A 19,476-nucleotide genomic window follows, 5' to 3' on the forward strand; every position below is an offset into this window, starting at 1 on the left:
TAAAGGGGGAGCTCAAGCTGATCCTAATTTTTACAGGCATATTTCTATTTTGCCCTGTTTATCAAAAGTGTTGGGAAGAACTTGTCAATAATCAACTGACTTGCTTTCTTGATGTCTATAGTATTCTCTCTGGTATGCAATCTGGTTTCCATTCAGGTTATTGATGTGTCACTGCAACCTTAAAGGTCCTAAATAATGTCACCATTGCCCTTGATTCTAAGCAATGTTGTGCTGCTATTTTTATTGACTTGGCCAAAGCTTTTGATACGGTAGACCATTCCGTTCTTGTGGGCCGGCTAAGGAGTATTGGTGTCTGTGAGGGGTCTTTGGCCTGGTTTTCTAACTACCTCTCTCAAACAGTGCAGTGTATAAAGTCAGAAAATCTGCTCTCTGTCACTGCCTGTCACCAAGGGAGTACCCCAAGGCTCGATCCTAGGCCCCACTCTCTTATCAATTTACATCAACAACATAGCTCAGGCAGTAGGAAGCTCTCTCATCCATTTATATGCAGATGATACAGTCTTATACTCAGCTGGCCCCTCTGCGGATTTTGTGTTAAATGCTCTACAGCAAAGCTTTCTTAGTGTCCAACAAGCTTTCTCTACCCTTAACCTTGTTCTGTACACCTCCAAAACAAAGGTCATGTGGTTTGGTAAGAAGAATGCCCCTCTCCCCACAGGTGTGATTACTACCTCTGAGGGTTAAGAGCTTGAGGTAGTCACCTCATACAAGTACTTGGGAGTGTGGCTAGACAGTACACTGTCCTTCTCTCAGCACATAGCAAAGCTGCAGGCTAAAGTTAAATCTAGACTTGGTTTCCTCTATTGTAATCGCTCCTCTTTCACCCCAGCTGCCAAACTAACCCTGATTCAGATGACCATCCTACCCATGCTAGATTACTGAGACATAATTTATAGATCGGCAGGTAAGGGTGCTCTCGAGCGGCTAGATGTTCTTTACCATTCGACCATCAGATTTGCCAGCAATGCTCCTTATAGGACACATCACTGCACTCTATACTCCTCTGTAAACTGGTCATCTCTGTATACCCGTCGCAAGACCCATTGGTTGATGCTTATTTATAAAACCCTCTTTGGCCTCACTCTGAGATACCTACTGCAGCCCTCATCCTCCACATACAACACCCATTCTGCTAGTCACATTCTGTTAAAAGTCCCGAAAGCACACACATCCCTGGGTCTCTCGTCTTTTCAGTTTGCTGCAGCTAGCGACTGGAACGAGCTGCAACAAACACTCAAACTGGACAGTTGTATCACCATCTCTTCATTCAAAGACTCAATCATGGACACTCTTACTGACAGTTGTGGCTGCTGTGTGTGATGTATTTTCTCTACCTTCTTGCCCTTTGTGCTGTTGTCTGTGCCCAGTAATGTTTGTACCATGTTTTGTGCTGCTACCGTGTTGTGTTGCTTCCATGTTGTTATATTGTGTTGCTTCCATGTTGTTATGTTGTGTTGCTACCATACTGTGTTGCTGCTATGCTATGTTGTTGTCTTAGGTCTCTCTTTATGTAGTGTTGTGGTGTCTCTCTTGTCATGATGTGTGTTTTGTCCTATATATATATATTTTTTTTTTTATCCCAGCCTCCGGGGCCTTTTGGTAGGCCATCATTGTAAATAAGAATGTGTTCTTAACTGACTTGCCTCGTTAAATAAAGGTTAAATAATAAATAAAACCGTTGTTCAGCCACGACACACTGAAACATAAGATATTACAGTTTTAATGTTCCGTTGGTAGGATCGTCTTAAATCGTAGATCGTCCAGTTGGTTTTCCAATGATTGCGCGTTGGCAAATAATACGGAGGGAAGTGGTAGTTTACCTCCTCGTCTGCAATTCTTACCAGGCACCCCGCCCTCCTCCCCCTTTTCCTCCATCTTTGAGGGGGATTTGTGCCTTGTCTTGACAAAGCAGTATATCCTTAAAGGAAAAACGCTTCCTCCAGTTCGAGGTAAGTTATTGCTGTTCTGATATCCAGAAGCTCTTTTCGATCATAAGACGGGAGAGACGGTAGCAGCAACATTATGTACAAAATGAGTTACTAACAATGCAAACAAAAACTAACACAATAGCACAGTTGGTTAGGAGCCCTTAAAACGGTAGCCATCCCTTCCGGCGCCATTTTATACAGATCTAACATGGCTGTAGAGATGCTTGGTGTGTGTGTGTGTGGTTTTTGACCTGTGTTCCTCTTCTAGGTCGTCTGACCCGCTGCGTGCGCTGCCCTGTTGCGTACCACGCAAACGACTACTGCATGGCGGCAGGCAGCATAGTCCTGGCCAACAACAGCTTCCTGTGTCCCAACCACTTTATCCCCCGCAAGAACTGCAAGAATCACGAACACATCAACGTCAGCTGGTGCTTCGTCTGCTCAGAAGGTTGGTGACTGGTTGGGTTGCTTTTGGTTGGTAGATTGATTGGTTGGGTGTTTTCAGTGTTGCAGAGTCCATTATGCAAGGGTTGGTGGTATTATTAGAGGTAGAGTAATAATTTGAGTAGGAGTGTGGTGGAAATCATATGTGGATGACTTATGCTCCTCACAGAGTAAAAGGTTGAAGTGAAATAAAGCATTCAGCCTCCCATCCTGAGGTCATTGGGTCAGATCTGGTTGACTTGTTGTCTGAGCTGGACCTCCTCCTTTCTCCCTGCAGGGGGCAGTCTGCTGTGCTGCGAGGCCTGTCCTGCTGCCTTCCATCAAGAGTGTCTGAACATCGAGATGCCCGAGGGGAGCTGGTTCTGCAACGACTGCAAGGCCGGGAAGAAACCACACTTTAAGGACATCCTCTGGGTTAAAGTGGGAAGATTCAGGTAAGAAACACTGTTCTCTAGAAATAATATCCATGCTTTTGGTCAGAACCAACTGAGTTACAATTTTCTCCCGTGTCAACGTATTAAAAAGATCATCTTGATCAGTACCTGAAATCCAGTCATATTGTTATTGATCAGAATGTCTGTGTGTATAATCTGCATCTACACGGAGTACACCAAACAGTAGGAACACTTTCCTAATGTTGAGTTGCCACTACTGCTGTTACGGTGACCGTATTACCCCGACACTGATTGGAGCTCCCAGAGTGTTGTTCTGACAGAACACAGCACACTGATTGGAGCACCCGGAGTGTTCTGACAGAACACAGCTTGGGCTGTTTCGGTGACCCTATTATCGCCACACCGGCGGTCACGAGTCATAAAGTCAGTCAAATTCCACATGACCGTTTAGTCACGGTAATTAGTCTTCTCCAAGCTCTGATGCTGCTGATGGTTATTAGTAACCTACCAAACTTGCTAACTGCCTGGTACTCAGCACTCTATTGTCCCTCTAATCACTCTGACATCAATGCAAATGTAATCGAAAATCGAATCAAACACCATGAGAGCCAATGAGCTCTTATTGCTCAACATTTCTATAGGTTATGCAATTGCGTGAGAAAACAGAGTGATGGCCTCTATTAAAAAGAAGAGGATCCCATCAGCTTCCTACAGGCAAGGCCTACTATATTTATTTCTCAACTTTCCTAATATGAAGCACATTGCTTCTCTTTACAACAGGAGTATAGCCCACCTGGCTGGCATGAAAATGAACCACGGGAGAAACGCCCTCCATTCGCTATTTAAATGCATAGATGACATGTATTTTTCCCCTGCCCATGTTTCGAGACAGGTGCATGATAATGGTCCATTCTAAATCAAAACAAATATCACACATACAGTACCAGTCAAAAGTTTAGACACACCTACTCATTCAAGGGTTTTTCATAATTTAACTTTTTTCTACATTGTAGAATAATAGTGAAGACGTCAAAACTATGAAATAACGCATTTGGAATCATGTAGTAACCAAAAAATTGTTAATCAAAATATATTTGAGATTCTTCAAAGTAGCCACCATTTGCCTTGATGACAGCTTTGCACAATCTTGGCATTCTCTTAATTTTCACCATAAAAATGCACCTTTATAATAAAAGCATTACATGCATAATTGCATTTGTGGTCACTTTTGATGATGGTGTTTTCCCGCTAATGGAACATTCGTGCATATAGCCTACTGCTGTGTGCACATTGCTGCTCTTATAATGTGAGGTAGCCTAATTGTTAATCAACATTGCGTAAAAAAAGTTTTTTTGGTGCTAGTGGTTGTATTAATTTGGGATCTATCGCATCCCACAGCTGTCCCAGACTATTTTTGGAATATGTATTTCTCGCATAGAATAGGTCAACTTTTGTACTATGGAGCATAGTAGATTGACATAGGCTCGTGCTTTTGCTGTTCGTTAGGTCACTCATCTTGTTGGCTGCCGAAAAGTAAATGTGGACAGTTCTTCCAATATCTTCAATATGCACCTCGGAATTGGATAGGACGCGCGTAGTTGCGTCCCCAATGTGTCGGTCTTCACTTGTACCCTGTGAGAAAGACCCGATCACCTGATGGAGAGACATGTGAGTGAGAGGTGATTCGGAGCGTGCATCACTCAGGGAGAAGGGAATTATAATTATTATATTCAGCCCAAGGGCTCAACGGCCTCTAGCTGCAAAAGGTATGGATTTTCTTTGTGTGGCCGTAATGCCCCCTAAAGGGGATACTGCAGGAAAATTCGAGGCATTATCAAGTGCTTGTCAAATTGTGAATGAGAGACTGATAAAGTGTACAGCCTGCATGCGACTTTTTTCAAATCATCATTAGAGTCGCATCATGCAGCCTTAGACTGTATTAAAAATGAAAACATATAGCCCAACATTTTGTGGAACAACAAGTTGCATAAATAACTCTAAATGAAGCATATAGGAGGACCTGTTACTTTGTTAACTGCTGAACACAGAATAGCCGCATGTGAGAACTCTCTCAAATCGTTTGGAGAAAATATCCTTTCTTTTTTTTTATGCTTTTTTCAATACTATGAAATAATATAAAATAATGTCACGGAATTCCTAAGCAAATATTGTCTGCTAAATCAACAAGTGTAGCCCACAGCCATAAGGCATAGCCAGATCAGGACCTAACATAAGGACAAATCAGAGTATGCTATTCTGTTCTTCTGAAATAGACTACATTTTCTTCATATCATGTTTCTTTAGACCTGTCTAAAATAAATAATGGATTTATTTGTGATGGTGTAGGCTATATTACATGGATTTATTAGACTTTTTAAAATGTAGATGTTCCAAAGGTCTCTACCAGTGGCTTGTAGGCTGTGTGTGCAAGCCAGGAGATGCTAAATGTGTTTATGTTAACTAACGGTCAATTACTATGAGACCGGCAGTTATTTGCTTGACAATCACCGGCTGACAAAATTTTGTGACCGCCACAGCCCTAGTTGCCGCCACACTGGCTATCATGAGTCATGACCGCTGTAAAATTCTACGTGACTATGGATTCATGGTAATCTCCTTTTATGCACTCTAGACATGCGTTGGTAGTACCCAACTTGCTAACGACCATCAGGTCCTGATGGCCTGGTACTCAGGGCTCTGTTGTCCCTCCGTCAGGTCCTAATGACCTGGTACTCAGGGCTTTAGTTCCCCTCTAACCACTCTGACATCAATGCAAATGCATTCAAAATCACATCAAAACAGTATCTCGCTTTTAAAACTCACCTCACCGGGATTGATCAATTTGAAGAAAAAAATTCAACAACCGATTGAAACTGAGTTGAAAACATGGTCCTTGTGGATGTTGTTTCAAAGCCTAACACAACGAAATGGACAGTGCTTGCTAAGGTGATGATTAATTCAAAACACTCATGCATATTCGAGTTTATGCATAGGCCAATGAGCCGAAGCCTGAAATACAATTCATGGACTTCCACATATTATGCACGGCAGAAAAACATTAAAAATAACTGATTTTAGTTGATCTAGCCTATATTTCAAAATTAAACAAAATCTAGTAATGGCCTTTGAGTGTGGACTGTATTATTATACATACTGGGTGGACTGGTTACCTTCTGCTACTCTCTAAACGTTCTAGTCTGGGAGAGAAGGTATAGCCCTAGGCCATGCTGTTGGTTCATTGATAGTGTAGGGCTGCTAACCCTGCAGTTAGAGTGAATCTGCGATTCTTGAATAGCCTAGTCATAGGGCATTTTTTTAAATGTTCAGAATTCATTGGGTGAAACATGACCTTTCAGAATATCTCTCTCCTTCATTCCTTTCTCTGGCACGCAGAGAGAGGGGCGGTCAACAGTGAAATGAAATGTTTTGTTGTGAATACATGTTACTATTGATGTTCCTGAACAGTTTTCACTAGGTTTCCCAAATTAAGCACTGGGTAGCTGCAGGAACAGGGTTGGAGAGACCATGGCATACAGAGTACTGGGTAGCTGCAGGAACAGGGTTGGAGAGCCCATGGCATACAGAGTACTGGGTAGCTGCAGGAACAGGGTTGGAGAGACCATGGCATACAGAGTACTGGGTAGCTGCAGGAACAGGGTTGGAGAGCCCATGGCATACAGAGTACTGGGTAGCTGCAGGAACAGGGTTGGAGAGACCATGGCATACAGAGTACTGGGTAGCTGCAGGAACAGGGTTGGAGAGCCCATGGCATACAGAGTACTGGGTAGCTGCAGGAACAGGGGTTGGAGAGCCCATGGCATACAGAGTACTGGGTAGCTGCAGGAACAGGGTTGGAGAGCCCATGGCATACAGAGTACTGGGTAGCTGCAGGAACAGGGTTGGAGAGACCATGGCATACAGAGTACTGGGTAGCTGCAGGAACAGGGTTGGAGAGCCCATGGCATACAGAGTACTGGGTAGCTGCAGGAACAGGGTTGGAGAGCCCATGGCATACAGAGTACTGGGTAGCTGCAGGAACAGGGTTGGAGAGACCATGGCATACAGAGTACTGGGTAGCTGCAGGAACAGGGTTGGAGAGACCATGGCATACAGAGTACTGGGTATCTGCAGGAACAGGGTTGGAGAGACCATGGCATACAGAGTACTGGGTAGCTGCAGGAACAGGGTTGGAGAGACCATGGCATACAGAGTACTGGGTAGCTGCAGGAACAGGGTTGGAGAGACCATGGCATACAGAGTACTGGGTAGCTGCAGGAACAGGGTTGGAGAGACCATGGCATACAGAGTACTGGGTAGCTGCAGGAACAGGGTTGGAGAGACCATGGCATACAGAGTACTGGGTAGCTGCAGGAACAGGGTTGGAGAGACCATGGCATACAGAGTACTGGGTAGCTGCAGGAACAGGGTTGGAGAGACCATGGCATACAGAGTACTGGGTAGCTGCAGGAACAGGGTTGGAGAGACCATGGCATACAGAGTACTGGGTAGCTGCAGGAACAGGGTTGGAGAGACCATGGCATACAGAGTACTGGGTAGCTGCAGGAACAGGGTTGGAGAGACAATGGCATACAGAGTACTGGGTAGCTGCAGGAACAGGGTTGGAGAGACCATGGCATACAGAGTACTGGGTAGCTGCAGGAACAGGGTTGGAGAGCCCATGGCATACAGAGTACTGGGTAGCTGCAGGAACAGGGTTGGAGAGACCATGGCATACAGAGTACTGGGTAGCTGCAGGAACAGGGTTGGAGAGACCATGGCATACAGAGTACTGGGTAGCTGCAGGAACAGGGTTGGAGAGACCATGACATACAGAGTACTGGGTAGCTGCAGGAACAGGGTTGGAGAGACCATAGCATACAGAGTACTGGGTAGCTGCAGGAACAGGGTTGGAGAGACCATGACATACAGAGTACTGGGTAGCTGCAGGAACAGGGTTGGAGAGACCATGGCATACAGAGTTTGGGCAGAATATCACTTTCGCGCAGCGAGAGGCTGCCTGCTCCTCAAACAGTGGTTGATGCGTGGAGTGAAATAACCAGAGTAGCCTGAAAAACAAACCGCAGGGAAGCTGCCTCCATTCACTATTGGAGTGCATATGGATGACATGTCTTTTATCCCTTCCCTTGTTCCTGGCCATTTTGATAATGAGCCATTTGTAAATCAAAACTAATTTGACATATTAGTGAAATATATGTTCACTTGATGAGAGAACAGCATGTGGTGCCTGAGGCAAGGAACAGAGAGCAAGCTTTTTTTCTACTTTCTCAAATCATCAATAGCTTTTAGTCATATCATGCAGCCCATGTACACTATAGATACAAAAGTATGTGGACACCCCTTCAAATCAGTGGATTTGGCTTTTTCAGCCACACCTGTTGCTGACAGGTGTATAAAGTTGAGCATGCAGCCATGCAATCTCCATAGACAAACATTGGCAGTAGAATACCCTCACTGAAGAGCTCAGTGACTTTCAACATGGCACCGTCATAGGATGCCACCTTTCTAACAAGTCAGTCACATTTCTGTCATGCTAGAGCTGCTCAGGTCAACTGTAAGTGCTGTAATTGTGAAGTGGAAACGTCTAGGACCAACAACGGCTCAGCCATGAAGTGGTAGGCCACACAAGCTCACAGAACGAGATCGCCGAGTGCTGAAGTGCTTAGCACGTAAAAATCATCTGTCCTCGTTTGCAACACTCACTACCGAGATCCAAACTGCCTCTGGAAGCAACGTCAGCACAATAACTGTTCGTCGGGATCTTCATGAAATGGGTTTCCATGGCCAAGCAGCCACACACAAGCCTAAGATCACCATGCTCAATGCCAAGCGTCAGCTGGAGTGGTGTAAAGCTCGCCGCCATTGGACTCTGGAGCAGTGGAAACACGTTCTCTGGAGTGACGAATCGCGCTTCACGAGTTGGGGGGACCCAACTCCATATTAAAAGCTGACAAGGTAAAAATCTGTCATTCTGCCCCTGAACAAGGCAGTTAACCCACTGTTCCTAGTCTGTCATTGTAAATAAGAATTTGTTCTTAACTGACTTGCCTAGTTAAATAAAATATTAATTTGGGGACAGGTCAAAAAGCATTAAACATTTATGGCAATTGAGCTAGCTAGCTTGCAGTTAGATAATTTGGCCTATTTGGCTAGCTAGCTTGCTGTTGCTAGCTAATTTGTCCTGGGATATAAACCTTGAGTTGTTATTTTACCTGAAATGCACAAGGTTCTCTACTCCGACAATTAATCCACACATAAAACTGTATTTTTCTCATTGTTTCTAGTCATCCGAATCGTTTCTGGTCATCTCTCCTTCTTCCAGGCTTTTTGTTCTTGGCGATTGGCATCTAACTTTCATAATAAGGTGTATTATCACGTCCTAGCGACCGACCTCAGTTCATCTTTCAATCACCCATGTGGGTCTAACCAATGAGGAGATGGCACGTGGCTATATGCTTCTATAAACCAATGAGGAGATGGGAGAGGCAAGACTTGGACCGCATTCAGTGTCACAAATAGAACTGACTTCTATTTTAGCGCTTGGCAAAGCAGACGCTCGTTGACGAGCACGAGCAGTGTGGGTGCAATGATTGAACATTTATTTTGCAACGATCGCACACGTGACGCGCGCGGTGTGGTCAGCATCTAAGACATTCTAAGGTTTGTATCATGCACAGCTAAAGTTGCCAAATAACTCTAAATCTAGTGTATAGGACTTGTTTCAAATGATCCCTTTTACATAGCTACTTCATACACGCACTCGCTCCGGAATGGAAAAAATATGCTTCTTACTATAAAACCATACAATATAAAATATTGGCACGGGACTTATAAGCATATCTTGTCTGCTAAATTAACTAGCCTACAGCATGACGCATAGCCAAATTACATTCAGTAGGCTAACTCATATTCTGTTGTTCTGAAATAACATTTCTTAATTTCATAACGTTTCTTTAGACCTGCCTAAAATAAATAATGAATGTATTGTGATGGTGTATATTAAATAGATTTATTAGACTTGAAAAAAAAAAAAAAACATTATTTAACCTTTTATTTAAATGTAGATGTTCCAAAGGTACACATCAGAGGCTTGTATGCATGGAGGCCTGGAGATGCTAAACGTGTTTGTTAATTAACGGTAAATTACAGTGAGACTTGGTAGTCTTTTGCATGACACTAACCGGCAGACAAAATGTCATTACCGCCACAGCCATTGTAACACCCCCCTCTTTTGACCTCAGAACAGCCTCAATTCGTCGGGGCATGGACTCTACAAGGAGTTGAAAGTGTTCCACAGGGATGCTGGCCCATGTTGACTCCAATGCTTCCCACAGTTGTGTCAAGTTGGCTGGATGTCCTTTGGGTGGTGGACTATTCTTGATAAACATGGGAAACTGTTGAGTGTGAAACCCAGCAGCGTTGCAGTTCTTGACACAAACCAGTGTGCCTGGCACCTACTACCATACCCCGTTCAAATGCACTTAAATCTTTTGTCTTGCCCAGTCACCCTCTGAATTGCAGACATACACAATCCATGTCTCAATTGTCTCAAGGCTTAAAAATCCTTCTTTAACCTGTCTCCTCCCCTTCATCTACACTGATTGAAGTGGATTTAACAGGTGACATCAATAAGAGATCATAGCTTTCACCTTGATTCACCTGGTCAGTCTATGTCATGGAAGGATCAGGTGTTCCTAATGTTTTGTAAGCACAATGTATCATGTAAAATCTCCTCTCCTTTGTTCAGGTGGTGGCCTGCAGAGGTGTGTCTTCCTAAGAACGTCCCAGAGAAGATCCTCCGTATGAAACACGAGGTGGGGGAGTTCCCCGTTCAGTTCTTTGGTTCTAAGGACTACGCCTGGACCTATCAGGCCAGAGTCTTCCCTTACATGGAGGGAGATGCCAACAACAAGGACAAGATGGGGAAGGGTTGTGACGCCATCTACAAGAAAGGTCAGAAAGAAACCTCCTTTACCTGGTTATAATGGAATATATAACAAACAGTAGACTTCATTTTAGGAAGAAATGTTGAAGAGCCTTTCCTAATTCTTAAACAATAGAGATGTTTCCAGGTACCACATGGCAGGGCTGAAAGCTTACCATTTGAAATATATTAGCTAGCTGATAACGCTAACTTCCGTTTCCTTTCAGCTCTGAATGAAACAGCTGAGCGGTTTATAGCGCTTCAGGCTGAGAAGGAGATGAGACAGCTTCAGGAGGACAGGAGGAATGACAAGAAACCTCCTCCCTACAGACACATCAAGGTATTGCCCCTTTAACCTCTCTAGGCTAGGCGGGAGGAATTCGTCCCACCTACGTAACAGCCACTGCAAGCCTGTGGCGCGATTTTCAAAACGTTAAAAATCCTATTACTTCAATTTCTCAAACATATGACTATTTTACAGCCATTTAAAGACAAGACTCTCGTTAATCTAACCACACTGTCCGATTTCAAAAAGGCTTTACAACGAAAGCAAAACATTAGATTATGTCAGCAGAGTACCAAGCCAGAAATAATCAGACACCGATTTTTCAAGCCAGCATATAATGTCACCAAAACCCAGAAGACAGCTAAATGCAGCACTCACCTTTGATGATCTTCATCAGATGACACACCTAGGACATTGTTATACAATACATGCATGTTTTGTTCAATCAAGTTCATATTTATATCAAAAACCAGCTTTTTACATTAGCATGTGACGTTCAGAACTAGCATACCCCCCGCAAACTTCCGGGGAATTCGCTAACATTTTACTAAATTACTCACGATAAACGTTCACAAAAAGCATAACAATTATTTTAAGAATTATAGATGCAGACCTCCTCTATGCACTCGATATGTCCGATTTTAAAATATCTTTTTGGTGAAAGCACATTTTGCAATATTCTAAGTACATAGCCCAGGCATCACGGGCTCGCTATTTAGACACCCGGCAAGTTTAGCACTCACCATAATCATATTTACTATTATAAAAGTTTGATTACCTTTTGTTGTCTTCGTCAGAATGCACACCCAGAACTGCTACTTCAATAACAAATGTTGGTTTGGTCCAAAATAATCCATCGTTATATCCGAATAGCGGCGTTTTGTTCGTGCATTCCAGACACTATCCGAAATAGTAAAGAAGTGTCACGCACATGGCGCAATTCGTGACAATAAAATTCTAAGTATTCCATTACCGTACTTCGAAGCATGTCAACCGCTGTTTAAAATCAATTTTTACGACATTTTTCTCGTAGAAAAGCGATAATATTCCGACAGGGAATCTCCTTTTCGGCAAACAGAGGAAAAAATCCCAAAGGCGGGGGCGGTCGGGGTCACGAGCATAAGCCCAGTGTCCCTTGATCGGCCACTTGAGAAAGGCGATAATGTGTTTCAGCCTGGGGCTGGAATGACGACATTCTGTTTTTTCCCGGGCTCTGAGCGCCTATGGACGACGTGGGAAGTGTCACGTTAGAGCAGAGATCCTTAGTAAATGATAGAGATGGAAAAGAAGTTCAAGAAATGGTCAGACAGGCCACTTCCTGTAAAGGAATCTCTCAGGTTTTGACCTGCCATTTGAGTTCTGTTATACTCACAGACACCATTCAAACAGTTTTAGAAAATTTAGGGTGTTTTCTATCCATATGTAATAAGTATATGCATATTCTAGTTACTGGGTAGGAGTGGTAACCAGATTAAATCGGGTATGTTTTTTATCCAGCCGTGTCAATACTGCCCCCTATCCTAAACAGGTTAAACCTCCTCCCTACAGACACATCAAGGTATTGCCCCTTTAAACCTCCTCCCTACAGACACATCAAGGTATTGCCCCTTTAAACCTTCTCCCTACAAACACATCAAGGTACTGCCCCTTTAAACCTCCTCCCTACAGACACCTCAAGGTACCGCCCCTTTAAACCTTCTCCCTACAGACACATCAAGGTACTGCCCCTTTAAACCTCCTCCCTACAGACACATCAAGGTATTGCCCCTTTAAACCTTCTCCCTACAGACACATCAAGGTACTGCCCCTTTAAACCTCCTCCCTACAGACACATCAAGGTACTGCCCCTTTAAACCTCCTCCCTACAGACACATCAAGGTATTGCCCCTTTAAACCTTCTCCCTACAGACACATCAAGGTACTGCCCCTTTAAACCTTCTCCCTACAGACACATCAAGGTATTGCCCCTTTAAACCTCCTCCCTACAGACACCTCAAGGTACCGCCCCTTTAAACCTTCTCCCTACAGACACCTCAAGGTACCGCCCCTTTAAACCTTCTCCCTACAGACACATCAAGGTACCGCCCCTTTAAACCTTCTCCATGCATAATTCACGCAAAACTTTGAATTGCATCCGCTTACCTCAAGTGCTTATTCTTCTCAGGTGAACCGACCAATTGGCAAGGTCCAGATCATCACGGCGGACCTATCGGAGGTGCCGCGCTGTAACTGCAAGGCGTCTGATGAGAGCCCGTGTGGCATGGACTCCGAGTGTATCAACCGCATGTTGATGTATGAGTGCAACCCTCAGGTGTGTCTGGCAGGGGAGAGGTGTCTGAACCAGAGTTACACCAAGAGACAGTACACCCAGGTGGAGATCTTCAGGACCTTGTCACGAGGCTGGGGGCTACGGGGCGTCTCCGACATCAAGAAGGTACAGACTAGGGCATCAAACTACAACACAAAACAGCTCCCGTTGTGTTTGTTTTGTTTAGAGAACCTTGTCCCACTACAGTTGTGCACGGCTGCCTACATAATTGCCCCCTTGTGGGATAAATAAAGTATTTTCAATTCAATTCCAAGGCCCTTTTTACCTGATTATCCTTTGTTTGTGTCTGTTATAAGAGGTGGACATACAGTAGTATATTTAGCCTCCATACCGCTGTGTCTGGTGTAAAAGGGGTTGTGTATCAGCTGGATTATAACCTGAGTCTGTGCTCTTCTCCCTCTCTCAGGGTGCATTTGTGAATGAGTACGTGGGGGAGGTGATAGACGAGGAGGAGTGCAGAGCCAGGATCAAACATGCTCAAGAGAACGACATCTGTAACTTCTACATGCTTACTCTGGACAAGGACCGGATCATAGACGCTGGACCCAAGGGGAACCAGGCGAGGTTCATGAATCACTGCTGCCAGCCCAACTGTGAGACCCAGAAGTGGACGGTAAACGGAGACACCAGGGTGGGGCTCTTTGCCCTGGAGGACATCCCCGAAGGTCAGAAGAAGTACCAACAAACCTACTGGAGCCGGGTTCCATTTCTGTAACTAATTCCTGGAGCCTAGTCCCATTTCTGTAACTAACTCCTGGAGCCTAGTCCCATTTCTGTAACTAACTCCTGGAGCCTAGTCCCATTTCTGTAACTACCTCCTGGAGCCTAGTCCCATTTCTGTAACTAACTCCTGGAGCCTGGTTCCATTTCCATTCTTCAGGCACAAGGGCTTGTGACCAAAATTATCTTTGTAATTTGTAAAGCTACCTGTACAGTACCTGGCAGTGTATTTTTATTTCTGAGCAGGTGTGGAGCTGACCTTCAACTACAACCTGGAGTGTCTTGGTAACGGGAAGACAGTGTGTAAATGTGGAGCGCCCAACTGCTCTGGGTTCCTGGGGGTTCGACCAAAGGTAAGGCTCTGAGACTAACAAATGTCAACATACAAAACATTTGAATTTATCTAAAGGAATCTACAGTAAGTGTTTTTAGTTGTTTACTGTGTGATGATGAGTTATACTATAAAAAGGACAGGTAGACTGGGGAATATAACAGTCTAAAGGTAGACTGGGGAATATAGCAGTCTAAAGGTAGACTGGGGAATATAGCAGTCTAAAGGTAGACTGGGGAATATAGCAGTCTAAAGGTAGACTGGGGAATATAGCAGTCTAAAGGTAGACTGGGGAATATAGCAGTCTAAAGGTAGACTGGGGAATATAGCAGTCTAAAGTAATGACCTGTGTGTACGTGTGTCTGTCTCCCAGAACCAGCCGTCTAAAGCACGGGAAAGAAGGGAACTAAAAGAAGGCAAGAAGAAGGTTCTGGTGAAGAGGAAGCCTCAGCTGGAGGTGACGAAGGAGAGGGAAGACGGGTGTTTCAGCTGTGGGGACGGAGGACAGATTGTGTCCTGTAAGAAGCCAGGATGTCCCAAGGTCTACCACGCAGACTGTCTCAACCTGGCCAAGAGACCTGCAGGTGAGTGAAGGGGCGAGAAACCACCTCCCCATGGAAGCTCGTTGACACAAAATGGCTGTTATATTGTGTGTGATTTTGTATGGGACTTGCCTAAGAGGTTGTAGTCTGCAGATTTTTGTGTCATTAGAACTCATCAGCAAGGGATTTGGACATGGGGGGTGTGTGTAACTTCCCACTGGGCACTCCACATCATTTCAATGTGGATAATTACGTAATATTTGGTTGAGACGTAGATCAATGAGATTAAAACCTATATTCACCACTCAAAAATACAGCCAAAATGTAGTTGAATTTCCAATGTGTTCATCACTATGCTTTCAACCATCTCAACACACAAACAGCTTTATATGATTACATAAGAATAAATATGTAGTTACACTATTCTCAAAACGTGGCCATAAATGCTTTACTCATTTTAAGGTAGAATTTTTACATTAGTTTGTAAGATAGCCATAAAGATATTTTCTGGTACTTTTGTATACTTTTTAGTCAGTAGTTCTGAAGTGCAGCATACCATTGTTCTCTCGCTCTACTGTGTGTGCGCGTCTTGCTAGCTGTCACTCAAATGGTGAGGGGCTGGAGCTAATTGGCTGAAACTCAAATTGCTAGGGTGCTGGTCCACATGAGGGGAAATGTAGGGGAAATTTCAGAAAACAGTCGCATTCAAACTAGGGATTTCGTGGCTAATTCACATATAGTCTGTTAACTTGTTGAGAAGTTAATAGTGTCGTGACGTTGTATTAGTTAATGTGACGACTGCTGCTCATCGAATGATTAACGGTTTATAATTGAGTGATTAAATGAATTAAGCAATGAATCAAGCAATTATTAACTCATCAACCTGGGGCACCATGGGAACAGTATTTTGATTGAGTTTCTATTTCCCAAATTATCTCAAAGGATATCAGAATATCGATTTTACAACAGTCGCTAAATTAATCAATTTCCTCTACAGTCTCATTCTGAACGTCGCATAATCCGGGAATCTGCACGGAAGAGTTTACCACACCAATCTTAGTTGATTATTTATTTACTAGCAAGCTAAAATGATGATAAAAATACACATACACAAAACACAGTCTAGCTATTGATTAGGACTTAGTATAACGGGCCAACACACTATGGCGCGTGTTACCCAAAATGGGGATTTAAAAAGAGAGAGAAACAAAGGAAGTACACGAGAGAAATATACATTTGGGTTCATGTATCAGCTATGCTTATTTAAACCTAGCCTTGCCCCGAACTGCCGCTCTTATGGGTCAGAATATAATGATGTAATTACGTGTTGGAGGTCTCAGGTGGGAAGCTCCGCGTGGGTCGTTTAGGCTTCTCAATGACGCACTTCTCCGGCGCAACTCTCTGGTTGTCCTCACGATGTCAGTGTCCTTCTTGGCTAAGTGGTCTGATCCCTCGCCCTTGATCTGAAAGGGGTCTTCTGAGGACAGACAGCTCTGTAGCTCAGAGCTCACAGCTTCGGACTCGAACGGTGTAGATACCCCGATTTAATGGAGAGTGGAGACTGGGTGGTTCGGCTTGAATTCACCCGCTTAGACACAGCTACTCGTCCGTAGCTCGTGTAGAAAAGATTTCTTTGTCTTCAACCTTGTGTTTCGTTTTGGGGTTCGTTGACTTTGTTAGACCTTCGCTGCAGCTTGGGGTCAATTAGTCTGATATGTTAATTCTTCACTCTCCTGTCTTATACCCTTGGGTCAGAAGTGGGCGTAACCGCCTTTAGGGCAATTCTCTGGGCGGACCAAGTTAAGGGGCAAGGCCTAGATTTGACTAAAATCCTATTTTAGACACTACCTTCACATCTCATCTTTACCAAAACATTCTCTTTGATTTGGATATTTTCCACACAACGTACAATGTATAAACATCAGGCATATACTGGGAAAACTCTTAAAGGTACAATGTTTTCATAATAACGTCATCTCTTAACCTTTAATAACAATTCAAAAGTTACATACATTTTCATATTCCACCTCTCGTCATGACCACCATTGTGGCTGACGGAAACCATTGTTCCAAAGTCCCTTTATTGCATGTTTAATGTTCTGAGGCCAGTTCTCCATAGTGAGAGGACAAAGGAATTTCTCAGTGGCCTAAGGTTTATTATGGGCGTGAGGTGTCATAAAACCCCCCACATCTTCAGACCCCTAGATCTCTCCTCCTCTGTTGGGGGTTTGGGAGATAATCTGTAGGGTGGTGGTCTCCTGTACCCTGACCTGATCAGGACAGTCATGACAATAGGCTATTTATTGTATTTTAAAAGTGATATTGAAATGTGTTGAGTTGTCAACACAACCAAATATCAACATTTTGAAGGAGATGTCTCTTCTGCTTGGATAGTTCCATCTGTACCACTGACTTAGTCTGGCCTTTAATTCTTTCAACTTTGATTTTTGGTTGAGATGGAGATGTGAATTTAACATATCAATTGTTAATTTGTAGACCAACTGGAATTAAAGCCAGACTGTCAGTGACACAGATGGAATTATACAAGCAGAAGATGCATCTCCTTTAAATGTTCATATTTAGTTGCTTTGACAGCCAAACACAATTCAATATCATTAAATATGAAATCAACCAGAGCTTGAAACCCTAGACCTATTGTGTTGTCTATTTGTAGTTGATTTAGTACATCGGAGAAGGAAAGAAGTCATATTAGTAGTTTTTGCTTTTTGTTCAATTCTCAAAGCTGGCGTTTCCTGAAGGACTGTAAGGATCTAGGAATGTGTCTGATGATCTCTGTTGTAACACTGATTCTGTGTCTATTCTAAGGCCGTTGGGAGTGCCCCTGGCACCAGTGTGACGTCTGCGGTCATGAAGCGGCCTCCTTCTGTGAGATGTGTCCCAGCTCCTTCTGCACGCAGCACCGTGAGGGCTTGCTCTTCATCTCTAAGGTAGACGGACGGCTCGCCTGCAACGATCACGACCCCTGTGGCCCCGAGCCCCTGGAACCAGGGGAGATCAGGGAGTATGTACCTCCTGGGGGCATGCCTCTCCCCCACCTCCTCACCCACCCCCTGGGTCTGGTCCCACCCAGGCCTGGTTCCACCACTGCTGGTTCTATCCCCTCCACAGTTTCCCCAGACCTGACCCAGGACTCGCTACTGCCCCCTACAGGGAGCTTGTTCCTCAACACCTCCCAGAACTCCAATACCTCCTCCTACGGACCCCCTAGCAGTCCCAACATGTCTGATAGTCAAATACTGCATTTCTCCCTTCCTTCTCCCCCCTCCTCCTACAAGGATGTGAAAGAGGAGGAGGAGGATAGAGAGCTGGAAGATGGACAGGTGCGTGGATTAGAAGAGGACGAAGAAGAGGAGGAGGAAGGAGAGGACGAGGAGGAAGGAGAGGCGATGGAGGTAGTTGAGGAGGAAGATGAGCAGTATGAGGGCAGACTAGGAGAGGAGGAAGGGGGAGATGTGTATGACACCTGGGGGGACTACATGGAGGAGGAGCCAGACGATGAGGGGGAGGTAGAGGAGGAGTGGGGGAGGGTGGAGGATGAAGAGAAATGAACTCTGTTTACATCCCTCCCCCTTATCTTCCATTCCGTCTTCCATTCCGTCTTCCATCTCTACGAAAATACTTTTTCTCTAGCTCTCATCTCTCTAGTGACATTCTGATGGACTGACAATGAGAGATTGTCCTGGTGGTGCCAAGCGAAATACGAATCTGCCTTTGTATTCGCACTGCATTGCCTTTCTATGCCCAGCATAGCATAGCATAGCACAGTGTGGGATATAAACTGGTGCTAAGGGGCTGGGGGGACTGCTCTGGTCAGCCTCTGGTCCATATGTTGATATGTTATTAGTATCTGCTCTGGTCAGCCTCTGGTCCATCTGTTGATATGTTATTAGTGACTGGTGCTGTTTTTCTTCTCTCAAAAGTTAGTTTTTTTACAATTGGAAAACAGAAAAGGATGGGCAGCCTCACTCAGCCACACCCTGACTATACCGGACATGTTGCATGTGTGACCATTGCAAAATAAATGTACAAATTCAATCATTTCATCCACACTGCTTGCACGCGCCAACTAACGTCTTCGATGCCATCCGCTGAAATAGAACTTGGTTCTATTTGAGACACGCTGTAAATCTCACATCTCCCGTCTCCTTATTGGTTTACATGAAGATACAACCCCACATGTTTGCTTGAAAGGAGAAACCTGGAGATATTAATTAAAGTTAACTTACTAGGTTTCCCTTTTTATTTGTGGATTATACGCCGGAATGGAGATGCACACAATTGTTGTATGACCTCGGTCAAAGTTCTCCCAAGGACAACCTAAGAATGGGAACACATATACATGAGAAGGTAAAATAACAACCCACTGTTCATCTCCCAGGACAAACTAGCTAACAACAGCTATCCAACTTATTGTCCATGAATGTTTCATGTGTATTTTGACCTGTCCCCAAATGAATATAGTTGGATCACAGTTGGTTTTGTTATTTTAACCTGCATGTCACTCGTCTGGTTCGAGT

At 44.2% G+C, this 19,476-nt stretch overlaps 1 protein-coding gene across 3 annotated transcripts in view; it reads left to right on the plus strand.

Annotated features, from left to right (window-relative positions):
• LOC106612244 (histone-lysine N-methyltransferase, H3 lysine-36 specific) overlaps positions 1 to 19,191 on the plus strand; it is a 45,259-nt gene extending 26,068 nt beyond the window's left edge. For all 3 annotated transcript variants that reach the window (XM_045724219.1, XM_045724218.1, XM_045724220.1), the window contains exons 17-25: positions 2,218 to 2,397; positions 2,671 to 2,827; positions 10,554 to 10,759; positions 10,958 to 11,070; positions 13,181 to 13,450; positions 13,752 to 14,010; positions 14,312 to 14,418; positions 14,770 to 14,980; positions 17,765 to 19,191. In XM_045724219.1, coding sequence (XP_045580175.1) covers positions 2,218 to 2,397; positions 2,671 to 2,827; positions 10,554 to 10,759; positions 10,958 to 11,070; positions 13,181 to 13,450; positions 13,752 to 14,010; positions 14,312 to 14,418; positions 14,770 to 14,980; positions 17,765 to 18,507 — 2,246 coding nt within the window. In that variant the 3' untranslated portion in view covers positions 18,508 to 19,191. The remainder of the gene's footprint in view (positions 1 to 2,217; positions 2,398 to 2,670; positions 2,828 to 10,553; positions 10,760 to 10,957; positions 11,071 to 13,180; positions 13,451 to 13,751; positions 14,011 to 14,311; positions 14,419 to 14,769; positions 14,981 to 17,764) is intronic.
• Positions 19,192 to 19,476: the final 285 nt, after the last annotated feature.

The sequence above is a fragment of the Salmo salar genome, chromosome ssa09 (genome assembly GCF_905237065.1).
Source record: "Salmo salar chromosome ssa09, Ssal_v3.1, whole genome shotgun sequence".
Classification (NCBI taxonomy): domain Eukaryota; kingdom Metazoa; phylum Chordata; class Actinopteri; order Salmoniformes; family Salmonidae; genus Salmo; species Salmo salar.